This window comes from Ursus maritimus, unplaced genomic scaffold (genome assembly GCF_017311325.1).
Source record: "Ursus maritimus isolate PB19 unplaced genomic scaffold, ASM1731132v1 scaffold_4, whole genome shotgun sequence".
In the NCBI taxonomy this organism is placed as follows: domain Eukaryota; kingdom Metazoa; phylum Chordata; class Mammalia; order Carnivora; family Ursidae; genus Ursus; species Ursus maritimus.
The window spans coordinates 1,915,853-1,932,844 of NW_024426552.1; the positions used below are offsets into that span (position 1 = coordinate 1,915,853).

At 46.6% G+C, this 16,992-nt stretch overlaps 2 protein-coding genes across 2 annotated transcripts in view; both read left to right on the top strand.

The window, feature by feature from the left end:
- The window catches only part of TSPEAR (thrombospondin type laminin G domain and EAR repeats), a 59,355-nt gene that overhangs the window by 438 nt on the left and 41,925 nt on the right, over window positions 1-16,992 (top strand). The window lies entirely within an intron of this gene.
- LOC103680728 (keratin-associated protein 10-4) lies at window positions 11,810-13,877 on the top strand. The gene has a single exon (XM_040621821.1). It carries the CDS (start codon window positions 12,868-12,870, stop codon window positions 13,633-13,635), a length of 768 nt encoding a protein of 255 aa, XP_040477755.1. The 5' UTR covers window positions 11,810-12,867; the 3' UTR covers window positions 13,636-13,877.

Below are 16,992 nucleotides of genomic sequence, written 5' to 3' on the forward strand. Positions count from 1 at the left end.
CAGGGTATCTTTGGGGTCAAGCGCGGCCGTCCTGAGAGGTAGTGAGGTCCCCATCACAGTGAGTGTGCGGGCAGAGCTGTGGGACTATTTGCTGAGTGTTTGTACTGTAATTCCTGCAGCCGTAATTTTTCCGGGGGGCTGACTTGTCAAAGGCTAGGGATAATGCTTAGAGTTCCTAGCATGACATCTTTCCCCGGGAAATGTAGACAATCAAATAAGAGCATTTCCTTTGGGGTCCGATTCACTGTGATTGCCAGCCCCGTCCACCCCAGACAGCTAACATCCTGTCCCCCGCTCGGCTGGACGCCCCCGCAGGTGAGGGCCCATGGTGCCCTTCGCTGCTTCCGCCTGGGGCCCGGGACAGTGCCCGCCACAGGTGTGCGACCGAGTCTGAATGCTCAGTGGAGGAGGAAAGCCCTTCTGCCCTATCCTGACCCTGCTTGTTGGTTTGCTCCGGGGGGAGGCGACACCGCCCACCGTGCCCTGTGGACGTCTGCTCGCGAGAGCCCTCTCCGTCGCGCCTTCGACTCCGCTGAGTTTTGTGTTCCAGTCGTTGTTTTCCATGTTCTGCAATTTCCATTTTCTTCTATTTTGTATCAATTCCACTTCTCAGCTGAAAGCCTCCATCTCGTCGGCTCCTGTCCTGAACACGACTCCGGGATTGGGACGCAAGGACTCCGTTCTGTGGACGATCCCCGTGTGTCCCGCCCGCGGACTGGCTGTGATGTCCCCTTCCTCTGCTCATTCTCTACCCTGCTCAGTGATGTTTGTGTGGGACTGTGTCAGGGTCTCCCTTACCCCGGGGCCTCTGCAGAGGGCACTAGGGCAGCACGCGGTGAACACGTCGTGCCCTGAGGTCACACTGCCCAGGGGCTCAAACTGCATCACCCCGGAACCACCTTTCATACACGTGGCCTTTTTCTGTTGTTTTGAGCACATTCTGTCAATGAAATGACACTGAGCTTATTTACATAAACGTATGACAATTGTAGAAACATATTTCATATCCGTGCATTTACGAAGTGTGTTGAATGAGGACAATGTGGCGAAACCCTCCTCGTTCATGTAAGTGACACTGTGGGTTTCCGCATGAGAAACATTTGTATGCATGTGCCGCTAAGGAGTGTTTTATTTTTTAAGTTTTTATTGAAGTTCCAGGTGGTTGACACACAGCGGAACACCAGTTCCAGGTGTACGGTAGAGCGATCCAGCACCTCCGTCCATCACCCGGTGCTCATCGGGACAAGGGCCCTCCTGACCCCCCAACCTCCCACCCCTCTCCCCTCCAGTGACCATCAGTGTGTTCTCTAGAATGGAGTCTGTTTCTCAGTTTGCTTCTCTTTTTTTGTCCCTTTGCCTGTCTTGTTCCTTATATTCCACGAGTGAGATCATACGGTATTTGTCTCTGACTTATTTCACTTCGCCTAATTCTCTGTAGCTCCATCCATGTCATTGCACGTGGCAAGAAGTCGTTCTTCTGGTGGCTGGGTAATATTCCATTGTGCGCACACCACCTCTTCTTTACCCATTCATCCATCGACAGACACTTGGGCTGTTTCCGTAGTTTGGCTCCTGTAGGTAATGCTGCTAAGAAACTTAGCTGTGCATATATCCCCTCAAATTAGTGTTTTGTATTTTGGGGGTAAATACCTAGTAGTGCAATTGCTGGGTTGTAAGGCAGCTCTGTTTTTAATGTTTTGAGGAAGCTCCATACCGTTTTCCAGAGTGGCTGCACCAGTTTGCATTCCCACCAGCAGTGCTCGAGGGCTCCCCTTTCTCCACATCCTCACCAACATCTGTTGTTTCCGGTGTTGTTCATTTTAGCCATTCTGACAGGTGTGAGGTGGGATCTCATCGTGGTCTGGATCTGCGTTTCCCTGATGCTGAGTGATGTTGACCATCTTTTCATGTGTCAGTTCGCTATCTGGATGTCTTCTTTGGAGAAATGTCTGTTCATGTCTTCTGCCCATTTTTTAAATTAGATTAATTGTTTTTTGGGCATTGAGTTTGATCAGTTCATTACATATTTGGGATACTAACCCTTTATCAGATATGTCACTTGCAAACATCTTCTCCTATTCCGTAGGTTGCCTTTAGTTTCGTTGGTTGTTTCCTTTGCTGTGCGGAAGCTTTTTATTTTGATGAAGTCCCCATAGTTTATGTTTGCTTTTGTTTCCCTTGTCTCAGGAGGCATATCTAGAAACATGTTGTTATGGCCGATGTCACAGAAATTACTGCCAATGTTCTCTTCCAGGATTTTGATGGTTTCAGGTCTCACATTTAGATCTTTCATCCACTTTGAGTTTATTTTTGTGTATGGTGTAAGAAAATAGTCAAGTTCCATTCTTCTGCATGTAGCTGTCCAGTTTTCCCAACACCATTTGTTGAAGAGACTGTCTTTTTTCCATTGGATATTCTTTCCTGCTTTGTCAAAGATTGTTGACCATAGAGCTGTGGGTTTATTTCAGGATTTTCTATTCTGTTCCATTGATCTTTTTGTCTATTTTTTGTCAGCAGCATACTGTTTTGATCGTTACAGCTTTGTCACAGAGCTTGAAGTCCGGAATTGTGATGCCTCCGGGTTTGCTTTTCTCTTTAAGGGTTGCTTTAGCTATTCAGGGTCTTCTGTGGCTCCGTACAAATGGTAGGATTGTTTGTTCCAGCTCTGTGAAAAATGGTTTTGGTATTTTGATGGGAATGTGTAAAATGTGTAGACTGCTTTGGGCAGTATAGACATATTAACAGTATTTGTTCTTCCAGTCCCTGTGCGTGGACTGCCTTTCCATTTCTTTGTGTCGTCTTCAGTTTCTAAGTGTTCAATAGTTTTCACATCTTCTACCTTTTGGTCAGGTTTATTCCTAGGTATCTTATTGTTTTTGGTGCAATTATAAATGGGATTGATTCCTTGGTTCCCCGTTCTGCTACGTCATTATTACTGTATAGAAATGCAACAGATCTGTTGCATTGGTTTTGTATCCTGCCACTTTACTGAATTCATGGATCAGTCCTAGCAGTTTTTCGGTAGAGTCTTTGGAATTTTCTAGAGTACCATGTGGTCTACAAATAGTGAAAGTTCGACTTCTTCCTCGCTGATTTGCATGCCTTTTATTTCTTCCTGTTGTCTGATTGCCGAGGCCAGGACTTCGGTTCTCTGTTGAATACCAGTGGTGAGAGTGGGTATGCTTGTCTTGGCCCTGACCTTAGGGGAAAAGCTCGCCGTTTCCCCCACTGAAGACGGTGCTCACTGCGGATTTTCTTCTATGGCCTTTATTATGTGGAGGTCTGTTCCCTCTATCCCTACATTGTTGAGGATTTTTATCATGAATGGACGTTGTACTTTGTCAAATGCTTTTTCTGTGTCTATTCAAAGGATCACGTGGTTCTTACCCTTTCTCTTGTTGATGTCGTGTATCACATGGATTGATTTGCAAATACTGACCACCCTTTACACTGAATAAATCCCACTCGATTGTGGTGAATGATTTTTTAAATGTTTTGTTGGACCCAGTTTGCTAGTATCTTACCGAGGATTTTTGCCTCCGTGTTCATCAGGGATATGGGCCTGTAGTTCTCTTTTTTAGCAGAGTCTTTATCTGGTTTCGGATTCAGGGTAATGCTGGCCTCATAGGATGAATTTGGAAGTTTTCCTTCCTTTTCTGTTTTTTGAAATAGTTGGAGAAGAACGGGTAGTAACTCTTCAAGTGTCTGGTAGAGTTCCCCTGGGAAGCCATCTGGTCCTGGGCTTTTGTTTGTTGGGAGATTTTTGATTATTGATTCAATTTCTTTGCTGGTTATGGGTCTGTTCGAGTTTTCTTGTTGCTTCCTGTTTCAGTTTTGGTAGTTTGTATGCTTTTAGGAATTTATCCATTTCTTCTAGGTTGTTAATTTGTTGGCATATAGTTTTTCATAATATTCTTTTATGATTGTATTTCTGTGGTATTGGTTGTGATATCTCCTCTTTCATTCATATTTTATTTATTTTGGTCCTTTCTCTTTTCTTTTTTTTTTTTAAAGATTTTATTTATTTATTTGTCAGAGAGAGAGAAGGAGAGAACAAGCAGGGGGAGCAGCAGAGGGAGAGGGACAAGCAGACTCCCTGCTGAGCAGGGAGCCCAATGTGGGACTTGATCTCAGGACCCTGGAATCATGACCTGAGCAGAAGGCACATGCTTAACTGACTGAGCCACCCAGGTGCCCATCCTTTCTCTTTTCTTTTTTATAAGTTTGGCTGGTGCGGGAGTCTATCAATTTTATTAATTTTTTCAAAGGACCAGCTCTTAGTTTCATTGATCTGTTCTACTGGAGGTTTTGTTTGTTTGTTTCTGTATTGTTTATTTCTGCTCTAATCTTTTTTCTAAAACAATTTATTTATTTGAGAGAGAGAGAGAATGCACGGGGGGAGGAGCAGAGGGAGAGGGACAAGCAGACTCCCTGACAACCAGGGAATCCGACACGGGGCTTGATCCCAGGACCCTGAGATCATGACTGAAGGCAGAGGCTTAACTGACTGAGCCACCCATGCACCCCCATTTCTGCTCTAATCTTTATTATTTCCCTTCTTCTGCTGGCTTTAAGCTTTATTTGCTGTTCCTTTCCTAGCTCCTTTAGATGTAAGGTTAGGTTGTGTCTTTGAGACTTTTCTTGTTTCTAGAAAAGCTTGTCTTACCATGTACTTCCCTCTTAGATGGCCTTTGCAGCATCCCAAAGGTCCTGAACTGTTGTGTTTTCTTTCTTATTTGCTTCCATGTGTTTTTTTATTTCCTCTTTAATTTCCTGCTTAACCTATTCATTCTTTAGTAGGATGTTCTTTAACCTCCACGTATTTGTGTCTTTCCAAAGTTTTTCTTGTGTTTGACTTCAAGTTTCATAGTGTTGTGGTCTGAGAATATGCATGGTATCTCACTCTTTTTGTACTTGGCTAGGGCTGATTTGTGACCCAGTATGTGATTTGCTCTGGAGAATGTTCCATGTGTACTCAAGAAGAATGTGTGTTCTGCTGCTTTAGGATGAAATGTTTTGAATACATTGTTAAGTCCATCTGGCCCAGTGCGTCATTCAAAGCCATTGTTTCCTTGTTGACCTTCTGCTTAGATGATGTGTCCATTGCTGTGAGTGGGGTGCTGAGGTCTCCTACTATTACTGTGTTATTATCAATGAGTTTCTTTATGTTTAGTACTAATTGTAGTATATATTTGGGTGCTCCCAAGTTAGGGGCATAAATATTTACAGTTGCTAGATCTTCTTGATGGATTGTCCTCTTTATCATGACACAGTGTCCTTCTTCCTCTCTTGTTGTGGCCTTTGTTTTAAAGCCTATCTTGTCCCATCTAAGTATTGCCACCCCAGCTTTCTTTTGACATCCGTTTGCATGGTAGATGTTTCTCCGTCCCCTCACTCTCTGCAGGTGTTTTTAGGTCTAAAATGGGTCTCTCGTAGGCAGCACTCAGTGATGTTTTAACAGCTTTATTGGGCTACGATTCACATACCACACAATTTCCTATTTAAAGTGTGCAGTTCAGTGATGTTCGGTGTAACAGCTTCTGTGCAGCCCTCACTGTGGGCAACTGCAACTTGCCACCACCTCGGGGGGGAAGCCCTGTGCCCTTCAGCTACCCCACCCCGCACCAGCCACAACGAGTTTACTTTCTGTCCTGTTGGTTTGCCTGCTCCAGACACTTCATGTAAATGGAAGCCATTCACATATATGGTCTTGCTCTGGCTTCTTTTCTGTAGTGTGTCTTCAAGGTTCGTCTGTGTGAAGTGCTCATCAGTTCCTCATTCCTTTCTATGGCTAAATAATGTTCAACTGTATGGACATGCTACAATAGGTTTATCCATTCGTTAGTTGATGGACATCTGGGTCATTTCTGCCTTTTGGCTACAGTGAATAGTGCTGCTATAAACATTTAGGTACACGATTTTGTGTGGACATATATTTTTAATTCTCTTGGGTATATACTCAGGTGTGGAATTACTGGGTCATATGGTAACTCCATGATTAACTTCTTTTTTAAAGGGGGGGCAGAGGGAAAGGGGGAGAGAGAATCTTAAGCAGGCTCCACACCCAGCACGGAGCCCAACATGGGGCTCGATCTCACAACCCTGAGACCATGACCTGAGCTGAAACCAAGAGTTGGACGCTTAACTGACTGAACCACTCAGGCACCCCTCTATGATTAACTTTTTAGGACCTGCCAGACTGTTTGCCAGGGTGGCTGCACCGTCTTGCAATTTCTCCACATCCTTGTCAACACTTCTTATGACCTGGTTTTTTTATTCTAGCTGTCTTCATGGGCAATAAGTGGCATCTCATTGGGGCCTTGATTCGCATTCCCTGGTGAATGATGATGATTTGTGTTTTTTCTTGTGCGTTGGCTATTTGTCTATTTTCTATTCAAATCCTTTGCCAGGTTTTAATTGGGTTATTTTCTTTTTTATTGTGGAGTTGTAAATTTTCTATGTATTTTAAATAGAAGCCCCTTACCACATATATGATTTGCAAATATTTCCCCCATTCTGTAGGTTGTTTTTTCCCCTTGCTAGTGTCCTTTGAAGCACAAAACCTTTTAATTTAGATGAAGCCAGATTTATCTTTTTTTTCTTTTCTTGCTTATACTTTCAGTGTCATATCTTAGAATCCATTCACAAATCTGAGGTCATGAAAATCTACCCCAGTGTTTATTTCTTAGAGTTTTATAGCTTTGGTGATTTTATTTTGGTCTTTGGTCAGTGTGAGTTAATTTTTTTACATGGTGAGAAGTAGGGGTCCACTTCCTTCTTTTGCACACGGACGTCCAGTGGTCCCAGCACCCTTTGTTCAAGAGACTATACTTTCCCTATCGAGTGGTCTTAATCCCTTGTTGAAATCAGTTGACTATAGATATATGGGTTTATTTCTGGATTCTCTCTCTCTTTTTAAGATTTTATTTATTTATTTATTTATTTATTTATTTATTTATTGGAGAGGAAGAGTGCATGAGCAGGGAGGAGCAGCAGGCAGAGGGAGAAGCAGGCTCCTTGATGAACAAGGAGCCCAATGCGGGGCTCTATCCCAGGACCCTGGGATCATGACCTGAGATGAAGGCAGATGCTTAACTGAGCCACCCAGATGTCCCTACTTCTGGACTCTAATTGTATTTCAATGATATATGAATAAATACCAATTTATTGTCTGTCCTTACGCCGGTGCCACACCGTCTTGATGACTATAGCTTTGTAGTGAATTTTGATATTGGGAAATGTGAGTCTTCCAAATTTGTTCTTATTCGAGATTGTTTTGGCTTATTCTGCATTCCTTGTAATTCCGTATGAATTTTAACATCAACTTGTCAACTTATACTAAGAAGTCAGCTTGGATTCTGATAGGGATTGCATAAATACGTAAATGGGAGATTACTGCCATATTCATGGTGTCAGCTCTTCTCGTCCTTGAACAGCAATGTTTTCCCATGGGTTTAGATTTTCTTTAACAAAACAAAAATGATGTTCTATACCTTTCAGAGCACTAGTTTTGCAGTTATCTTGTTCCTAATATTCATTCCAATCCTTGTCCCTTTATTCATTTTATCTAATTTATCTAAGTTATTGACATGCAAGTGTTCATAGCATTTCTCTGTAATCCTTTTTATTTCTGTAAGGCTGACAGCAGTGTCCCCTCTTTCATTTCTGATTCTCATCATTTGAGTCTTCTCCCTCTCTTCCTCTCTTTTTCATGATCAATGTAGCTAAAGGGTTGTCAATTTTATTGATCTTTTCCAAGAGCCCATTTTATTGATTTTTCTCTATTGTTTTTCTATGCTCTATTTCACTTATTTGTGCCCTATTCTTTATTATTTCCTTCTTTCTGCTTGTCTGCAGTGTCTTATAGTGGAAGTTTAGGTTATTGATTTGAGACCTTTCTTCTTTCTTAATATACACACTTATTAGCTACAAATCTCTACGAAGTGTTTTAGCTGCATCCTGTAAGGTCTGGTATTTTGTTCTTCCCTTTCTTTCATTTAAAAGTATTTTATGATTTCCCTTTTGATTCTTCTTTGACATTTTGACTACTTAGGAGTGCGTTGTTTAATTTACGAATCCCCCCAATTTTTTTCTGTTACTAACTTTGTAATTTCACTTCATTGTGATCAGAGAACATACTTTGTGTTATTTCCATCCATTTTAACATATTGGGGTTTGTTTTATGGCTTAGCCTATGTTCTATCCTAGAGGATGTACCATGTGCATTTCTGAAGAAGGCTATTTTGCTGTTGTTGGCTGTGGTGTCTGACAGATGTCCATCAGGTCTTGCTGGTTTATAGTGCTGTTCTTTCTGTCCTTGTTGATCTTCTCTCCAGTTGTTCTATCCATTGTTGAAATTTGGATATTGAGGTCTTCAACTAATATTATTGTCTATTTTTTCCTTTATGTCCATCATGTTTTGCTTTGTGTATTTTGGTGCTGTTATTATTTGCATATATGTTTATAATTATTATGCATTCTTCATGGATCGACCTTTTTATTATAAAATGTCCCTCTTAGTCTCTAGTAACAATTTTTGTTTTAAAGTCTACTTTATCTGATGCTAGTAAAATATTAATATTTTCTTGTGGCTGCTGTTTCCATGATATATCTTTTTTTATCCATTTATTTTCAATCTAGCTGTATCTTTTACTCTAAAGTGTTTCTCTTGTAATGAGTGTTTAGTTTAATCTCAATTTTCTCCAGTCTAACAATCTTCCCTTTGATTGTATTAATTCATAATTAATATTATTATTGATATACAGTCAATCCCTATTATTCATAGATCTTGCATTTGCAACTGCACCTACTCACTAAAATTGATTTGTAACCTCAAAGTCAATACTCATGGTGCCTTCACAGTCATTCATGGACATGCACAGAGCAGCAAACATTGGGTTTCCCCACATGCGTGTTCCCAGCTGAGGTCAAACAACTTCACCTCTTGTTTCAGCCCATGCTGCAAACAAGTATCCTGTGTTGTCTATTTAGTGCCACCTTTTCTATGCTCTTGTGCTTCTTATTGGTGATGTCACTGTTTAAAATGGCCTCTTAAGTGCAAGAAGGGTGTGATGTGCCTTACAGGGAAAATAGATGTGTTGGATAAGCTTCATTCAGGGGTGAGTTATATTGCTGTTGGAAGTGACTTCAGTGTTAGAGAGTCAGCAATGAATATTAAGTATTCATTGTGAAATAATAATGCATATATATAGTATATGTGTAATAAAATATATACATCTCTGTCCCTGGTTCTTGCTAATATTTGATCTTTGACCCCAGTTCCTGACACTGAGCTCCTCCATCCCTTGGAATTTCCTGGGTGGTAGGAACGATTTTTGTTATCATGAGGTGATTCTTAGTGACTTCAGGATGGGGGCTACTCACCAGAAAGACTAAGCTTTGATTAGAAGCTTGGTGCTTTCAGCCCCATCCCCATCCTCAGGAAAAAGGAGAGGGCCTAGAAATTAACTTAATAATCAATCATTCCTGCATGATGAAGCCTCCATAAAAATCCCAAATGTATGGAATTCTGAGAACTTCCAGTTTGGTGAATGTGTCCACATGCCAGGAGGGTGGTGCACCCTGATTCCACAGGGAGAGAAGCTCCTTTGCTCAGGACCCCTGCAGAACTCACCCTCCGTATCCCTCAATGTGGCTGTTTTTCTGTATCCTAAAAATATCCCTTGCAATAAGTCAGCAATAGGAAGTCAGCTCTTTTCCTGGGTTCTGTGAGCTGCTCTTGCAAAGTGTTGAACCCAAGGGGGAGGTCAAAGGAACCACTGATTTGTAGCCAAGTCAGACAAAAGTTGTGGGTAACTGGGCATCTACTGTTGGCATCTGAAGTGGGGCAGTCTCATGGGTCTGAGCCCTTAACCTGGGGTGCTGCTCTAGGTTAGTGTCGGAATGGAACTGATCTGTGTGACGCCCAGAGGGTGTTAGAGAGCTGGTCTGTGGGAAAAACCCACACACCTGGCATCAGAAGCATTACCTGTGAGTGAAGGAAGACACTGCGTTTTTCCTAGGTACACATAGAAGGAGGTTCCGTATTGATTGGTTGATGAGAATGGGACCAGGGGCCCATAGGAACCTAACACCCCTAGGAGCGCTGGGTCAGTAGTTGCTAGTCCAGCGTGTGCAGTGATTTTCTGTAATGCGATTGCCGCCAGCGGTACAAATGGGCTGCTGCTGGATCTTGCCGGCTACTTCACTGTCCTGCTTCCTCTGTGTCTCATGTCTTTTATGTGTGTCCCTCTCGTCCTTCTTTGGTGCACTCTTCTGCACTTAGCGAATATTTTCTCAGGCAGCATTTTTATTTCCTTAACGATTTTTCACCTTTTTTTTTTGTTGTTGTTCTTCCTAGTTTTGCTCTGGGGCTTCCATATGTTTATTTTAACTTAGCAGAATCAGCTTCTGATTTACACTAAGTCAATTCCAATGACTTAAAAACCTGCTCTTTTTTTAAAATTTTTTATTATGTTATGTTAGCTACCATACAGTACAGCATTATTTTTTGATGTAGTGTCCCATGATTCATTGTTTGCGTATAACACCCAGTGCACCATGCAATACGTGCCCTCCTTACTACCCATCACCGGGCTATCCCAGTCCCCCACCCTCCTCCCCTCTGAAGCCCTCAGTTTGTTTCCCAGAGTCCATAGTCTTGTGGTTCGTTCCCCCTTCTGCTTACCCCCCTTCATTCCTCCCTTCCTTCTCCTACCGATCTTCCTGCTATTTCTTATGTTCCATAAATGAGTGAAACCATATGATAATTGTCTTTCTCTGCTTGACTTATTTCACTTAGCATAATCTCCTCCAGTTCCATCCATGTTGCTGCAAATGGTGGGTAATCGTTCTTTCTGAAGGCTGAGTAATATTCCATTGTATATATGGACCACAACTTCTTAATCCAGTCATCTGTTGAAGGGCATCTCAGCTCCTTCCACAGTTTAGCTATTGTGGACATTGCTGCTATGAACATTGGGGTGCATATGGCCCTTCTCTTCACTACATCTGTATCTTTGGGGTAAATACCCAGTAGTGCAATTGCTGGGTCATAGGGTAGCTCTATTTTCAACTTTTTGAGGGACTTCCACACTGTTTTCCAAAGTGGCTGTAAAAACCCGCTCTTTTTCGTGCAGAGCTCCAACCCTTCTTGTCCCTTCCTGGTCTTGCTGTTACATATACTCCATCTGTCAGTGTTAAAAACCCCTCAATATATTTTTATAACTATTACCTAATATGCTTTTATGACTTCTAAGAAGCTGAGAGAAGACAGGAAAACAAGTATTGTATTTATAGCTTTTGTTCTCCTAGCCTTTTTATTGTTTCTGGCTCCCTTCACATTTTCCTGTGGATCCGAGTTGCCATTTGTGGTCGTTTCCTCCACCCGAGACAGCTTTGCTCCCACCGGCATGCTTTGTGTTGTTAGATATATGACATCACACCACAGACCCCTCAAGGCACCATGTGCCTCCTGTTGTCGGCAGCTGCTTTCGTCAGGGAAGCAAAACGCAGAGGTCTCGCTGAAGGAGAAGAGCGTGGGTCCTCATGGGCTATTGTAATCACATGACCACCTTCACTGACGTGTTTTGTGTCCTCCTGGGGATCAGAATCCCAACTGCGGTCGCTAGCTTTCAGCCTGAGGGACTCCCCTCACTGCGTCTTATAAGGTGGTTCTTTCAACATCAAATTCCTTCAGTTTTTATTTATCTGGGAATGTATTCAGACTCACCTGTAGAAATAGCCTTATTGGTTGGAGGATTCTTGATTGACCTTTTTTTTTTTTTTTTTTTTTTTTTTTTTTTTTTGTCTTGAGCACTTTTGTGGGTCTTTTGTGAGTGTCTTATTTGGAGTGCATTGGGCTTCCTGGATGTGTAGATTAAAGGTTTTCAATAGCTTTGGAAGGTTTTAAGCCATTATGTCTTTGAGAGAACAACATTTCTCCACTGAGGACTGACTGTCATGCGTCCCCCAGGACAGCCCCCAGTCTCACCCAACAGAGGTCAGTGAGGCTTTCAACCCTGAAGCCCACAGGCCCCTGCAGCTCAGAGCACCACCCAGGGCCCTGCCCTTGCCCCTTCAGAGACTGGGCCATGGACGGTGGCCACGCGTCCATGAGGACACGAGGACCATGCCAGATGCCGTGTACTCACCAGGTCTCAGGTGTGGAACCAAGCACCAGGGCATGAGCAATGAGGCCAATGCGTTGCCCGTCATGGTCATTCCTCCTGTGCTAGCCTGCATCCCTGACCGTGGCCACTTCAGTGAGCCAATCTCGGCCCCAGGACATGTTCCTCATACCTGCCCCAGGGCTCACACCTGGGAGACACATGCCCCATTAACACCCACTACAACCAGCAGCATCAACCCACGAAGTGCCTCCTGCCCCACAGCCAGGCCGGCTGGGCATCATCAGCCCTGTCCACAGCTGGGCATCTCTTCCTTTGCTCAAAGCCCAAATTTTAGGATTGGTCCATCTTCAGCCCCTGCTTTGGGCCAGAAGTGCACCCCCCACCCCCCATGGGATGGAGCACAGGCTGTCACTTTCAGAAAATCACCTGATTTCTGGTCTCTACAAAGCATCAAAGCATTTCTACTGTTTTTCCTTTGGAGACAAACACAGGTCAGGATACTCTGAACTCCACTCAGGAGCCTCACAAGCTGACGGCATTCAGACAGTGACCCAGCACTGGGGAAACAGCACAACACTAAACACCAACAAGGAAGGGAAGGCTTCACTAAGCCTGCTGTTGGGACAACACACACTCACAGGGGGTATAAAAGTCAGCAGCCTGAGCACCAAACACACACTCAAACTCACACACTCACACTCACACCTTCCTCCAGGCCTGCCACCCCACCCCCACCATGGCTGTGTCCACCCTGTCCGTCTGCTCCAGCGACCTGAGCTACGGCAGCCGCGTCTGCCTGCCCGGCTCCTGTGACTCCTGCCCTGACTCCTCCTGGCAGGTGGACGACTGCCCAGAGAGCTGCTGCGAGCCCCCCTGCTGCGCCCCTACCTGCTGCGCCCCTAGCTCTTGCCTGACCCTCATCTGCACCCCTGTGAGCTGTGTGTCCAGCCCCTGCCAATCAGCCTGCACCAGCTCCTGCCAGCCCTCCTGCTGCAGCTCCTCCCCCTGCCAGGAAGACAGCTGTGTGTCTGTCTGCTGCAAGCCTGTCTGCTGCACCCCTGTCTGCTGCAAGCCCGTCTGCTGCACCCCTGTCTGCTGCAAGCCCGTGTGCTGCACCCCTGTCTGTTGCGAGACCTCTCCCTGCTCATCCTCCTCATGCTGCCAGCCCCCCTGCTGCACCCCCAGCTCCTGCCTGACCCTCATCTGCACCCCTGCAAGCTGTGTGTCCAACCCCTGCCAATCAGCCTGCACCAGCTCCTGCCAGCCCTCCTGCTACAGCTCCTCCCCCTGCCAGGAAGACTGCTGCAAGCCCGTGTGCTGCACCCCTGTCTGCTGCAAGCCCGTGTGTTGCACCCCTGTCTGCTGCAAGCCCATCTGCTGCACCCCTGTCTGCTCGGGGGCCTCCCCCTGCTCTGCCGCCTCCTGCTGCCAGCCCAGCCCCTGCTCCTCATCCTGCTGCAGACCCTCCTCCTGCGTGTCCCTGCTCTGCCGCCCCGTGTGCTGAGGCCCCGCCTCGGCCCAGAAGTCCTGCTGCTGACCGGGCACATCTTCTCACTGCTACTAGGGCCAGCTCGTATGTCCACCTGAAATATTTGAAGCCTGGAGCCCAGTCTGGGTCCTCTTCTGCCCCAGAGCACCCACCTCAGCAAGCAAGGCTGAGCCCTCACTGTCAGTCTGGCTCTCTGGGCAGCTCCAAGCTTCCTGCAGGCCCTGCATGTCACCCAGCATCCTCCTCTCCTGGCTGGATTGTGGTCACTTTGTCCTGCCCTATGTCAGCCACCTGTCTGTTAACCAATAAAGTTATTGTCGATGCTTCTCCAAAGGCCTCAAATGCATATCTCGGCAAACCACGGGGAAGGGCTCTGATGCTGCACGTGGGCGGGGCTGCGTCCAGGGCAGCAGCACCCTGGGCAGGACTGGCCGCCAGCACCCTGTGCTGTGTCTTCTGTAGTGGTCATCCCCCTGCAGCCTCCAGCACAGAGAAACCTGCCCCCCTGGGAGGCCCCTGGGTGCCCCTGGATACCTTTACCAGTGAGGAACAGAGGGCTACCTGTCCAGCCCCTGGCCTGACATCTCAGGGCTCTGGAGCTTTGCTAGGGACAGAGGAGAGCCCATTTGATAAAGCCTCTGCCTTCAAGGCATGAAGGCCACTGCAGGACAGGCTTTGGGCAACATGGTGGCAGCCACTCTCCAGACACTGTCTGCACAGGGCCGGAGCTTCCCTCCACGGGAAGACACCGGGAGTGTGAGCGCTGTGTGCAATGATGACCAGAGCCTGCATCAGGCAAGGTTCTCCAGGGCAGCAGCCAACAGGATGTGTGCATATATAAACAGAGATATTGATTTTGGGGAATCCGTTCATGTGCCTGTGGAGGCTGGCACGGCCGAAATCTGCAGGGCAGGCTTCCCGGGGAGAGTGGACGCTGCGGCTTGAGTCAGAAGATGGTGTGCTAGTGGCCTCCCTTCCTCCTGGGGAGACCGCTTTGCTCCTACATCCTTCAACTGATTGGGTGAGGCCCACCTGCAGAATGGCCGATAACCTGCTTCACTCAGAGTTGACTGATTCAAATGCTAATTTCATCTAAAAAAAATCTTCACAGTGGAGCGTGTGGGTGGCTCAGCCATTAAGTGTCTGCCTCCGGCTCAGGTCATGATCCCAGGGTCCTGGGATCGAGCCCGTGTCGGGCTCCCTGCTTGGTGGGAAGCCTGCTTCTCCCTCTCCCACTCCCCCTGCTGTGTTCTCTCTCTCACTGTGTCTCTCTCTGTCAAATAAATAAATAAAATCTTTTAAAAAAATATATCTTCACAGCAACATCTGTGTGCGTTTGACCAACCAAAGGAGCACAATGGCCTGGCCAAGACGACACATAAAATTAACTATCACAGGGGAGAGGGGTATTGGGAATGGTGGGTCTCGTTGGGCGGTCTGCTCAGGGATTCAAGTATTGGAAGAAGCAGGGAGGAGGGATTCCCACTGGCCCTGCTGAAGGGTGCAAGCCTTGTCTGGGCCATGGATGGTCCCCAGTGAGGAAGGGCCTTGTCTGGGAGGCCTCACACACCCTCCGGCCACCTTAGAGGGAAACCATGCTTGGCAGTGTTGTGATGTGGGAACCCGAGGTCAGAAGGAACCGTGTCCCATGGAGAGCGTTTCCTGGCCCGGAACATTGACTCCAGGGTGACTGCAGGCCAGTCACCCAGGCTGGCCAGTCGCCCAGGATCCCCACAGCACGCCCCCGAGTGTGGTATAAGGCATGTCCTGTCCCTTGACCCGGTCCTGGAGGCACATCGCCCTTGTGTGAGCTCGGCTCTGTGAACGGCCACACCCATCAGCCTGGCCTCGGCCCTCCTCTGCCCTGCCCGAGCCGGTTCATCTTCTGACCCGCTGTCTCCTCCCCTGCCAGGGCCACCCAGGAGCCCTGCCTTTCCAGGTTCTCCCCCTCCTCCCAGCAGCGCTGCTCTGCACACAGCCCCGGGGAGACCCCAAGAGCCTGCCCTCCCCTCGGACAGACCCTGTAACTGGTGTCAAGCTGGAGCAGGTGTGGTGGCCCAGCCCCTGCCCTGCCCCTCGGCCCCCTGTTCTGTGTCTCCCCACAGCCCACTGCCCAGCATTTCTTGGTTTCTTATCCCTGGAGATAGCTTTTTTTTTTTTTTTTTTTTGCCTTTCAATTTTTTTTTTTTTTTTTTTTTTTTTAGTGTTCCATGATTCATTGTTTGCATATAACACCCAGTGCACCATGCAATATGTGCCCTCCTTAATACCATCACCGGCCTATCCCATTCCCCACCCCCCTCCCCTCTGAAGCTCTCAGTTTGTTTCCCAGAGTCCATCGTCTCTCATGGTTCATTCCCCCTTCTGTTTACCCCCCCTTCATTCTTCCCTTCCTTCTCCTACCGATCTTCCTATTTCTTTTCCTTTCTTTTTTTTTTTTTAAAGATTTTATTTATTTATTCGACAGAGATAGAGACAGCCAGCAAGAGAGGGAACACAAGCAGGGGGAGTGGGAGCGGAAGAAGCAGGCTCATAGCGGAGGAGCCTGATGTGGGGCTCGATCCCATAACGCCGGGATCACGCCCTGAGCCGAAGGCAGACGCTTAACCGCTGTGCCACCCAGGCGCCCCCGATCTTCCTATTTCTTATGTTCCATACATGAGTGAAACCGTATGATAATTGTCTTTCTCTGCTTGACTTATTTCACTTAGCATAATCTCCTCCAGTCCCGTCCATGTTGCTGCAAATGGTGGGTAATCATTCTTTCTGATGGCTGAGTAATATTCCATTGTATATATGGACCACGACTTCTTAATCCAGTCATCTGTTGAAGGGCATCTCGGCTCCTTACACGATTTAGCTATTGTGGACATTGCTGCTATGAACATTGGGGTGCGTATGGCCCTTCTCTTCACCACGTCTGTATCTTTGGGGTAAACACCCGGTAGTGCAATGGCTGGGTCATAGGGCAGCTCTGTTTTTAACGTTTTGAGGGACCTCCACACTGTTCTCCAAAGTGGCTGGAGATATCTTAACGCTGACGCTTTCTTTCTTCAGTTGTCTGTGTTTGTTTTATAAGCCGCTGATGGCAGCTGCCGCGTCTGAAGTCCACGCGGTGGTGGCAGTGTGGTCCGGCTTTCTGGAACGTCTCCCACTTCTCGTTCACCGCGTCTTCTCCCCTGGCGCTTCATTGTTTCTCGCAGAGAAACGGTCCTTGTGCTGGGAAGGCATCTGTGGGCACGTTGAGCCTCTGATGGAGGCTACCTCCCGCAGTGGACGTGTGTTTGCTTCTGTCCGGGGTGAGGGGCTGAGGCCCCAACACTTCAGCTCCGTTCACGGCTTCTGTTTGGTGGGCTGCCCCAGAGGAGTGGT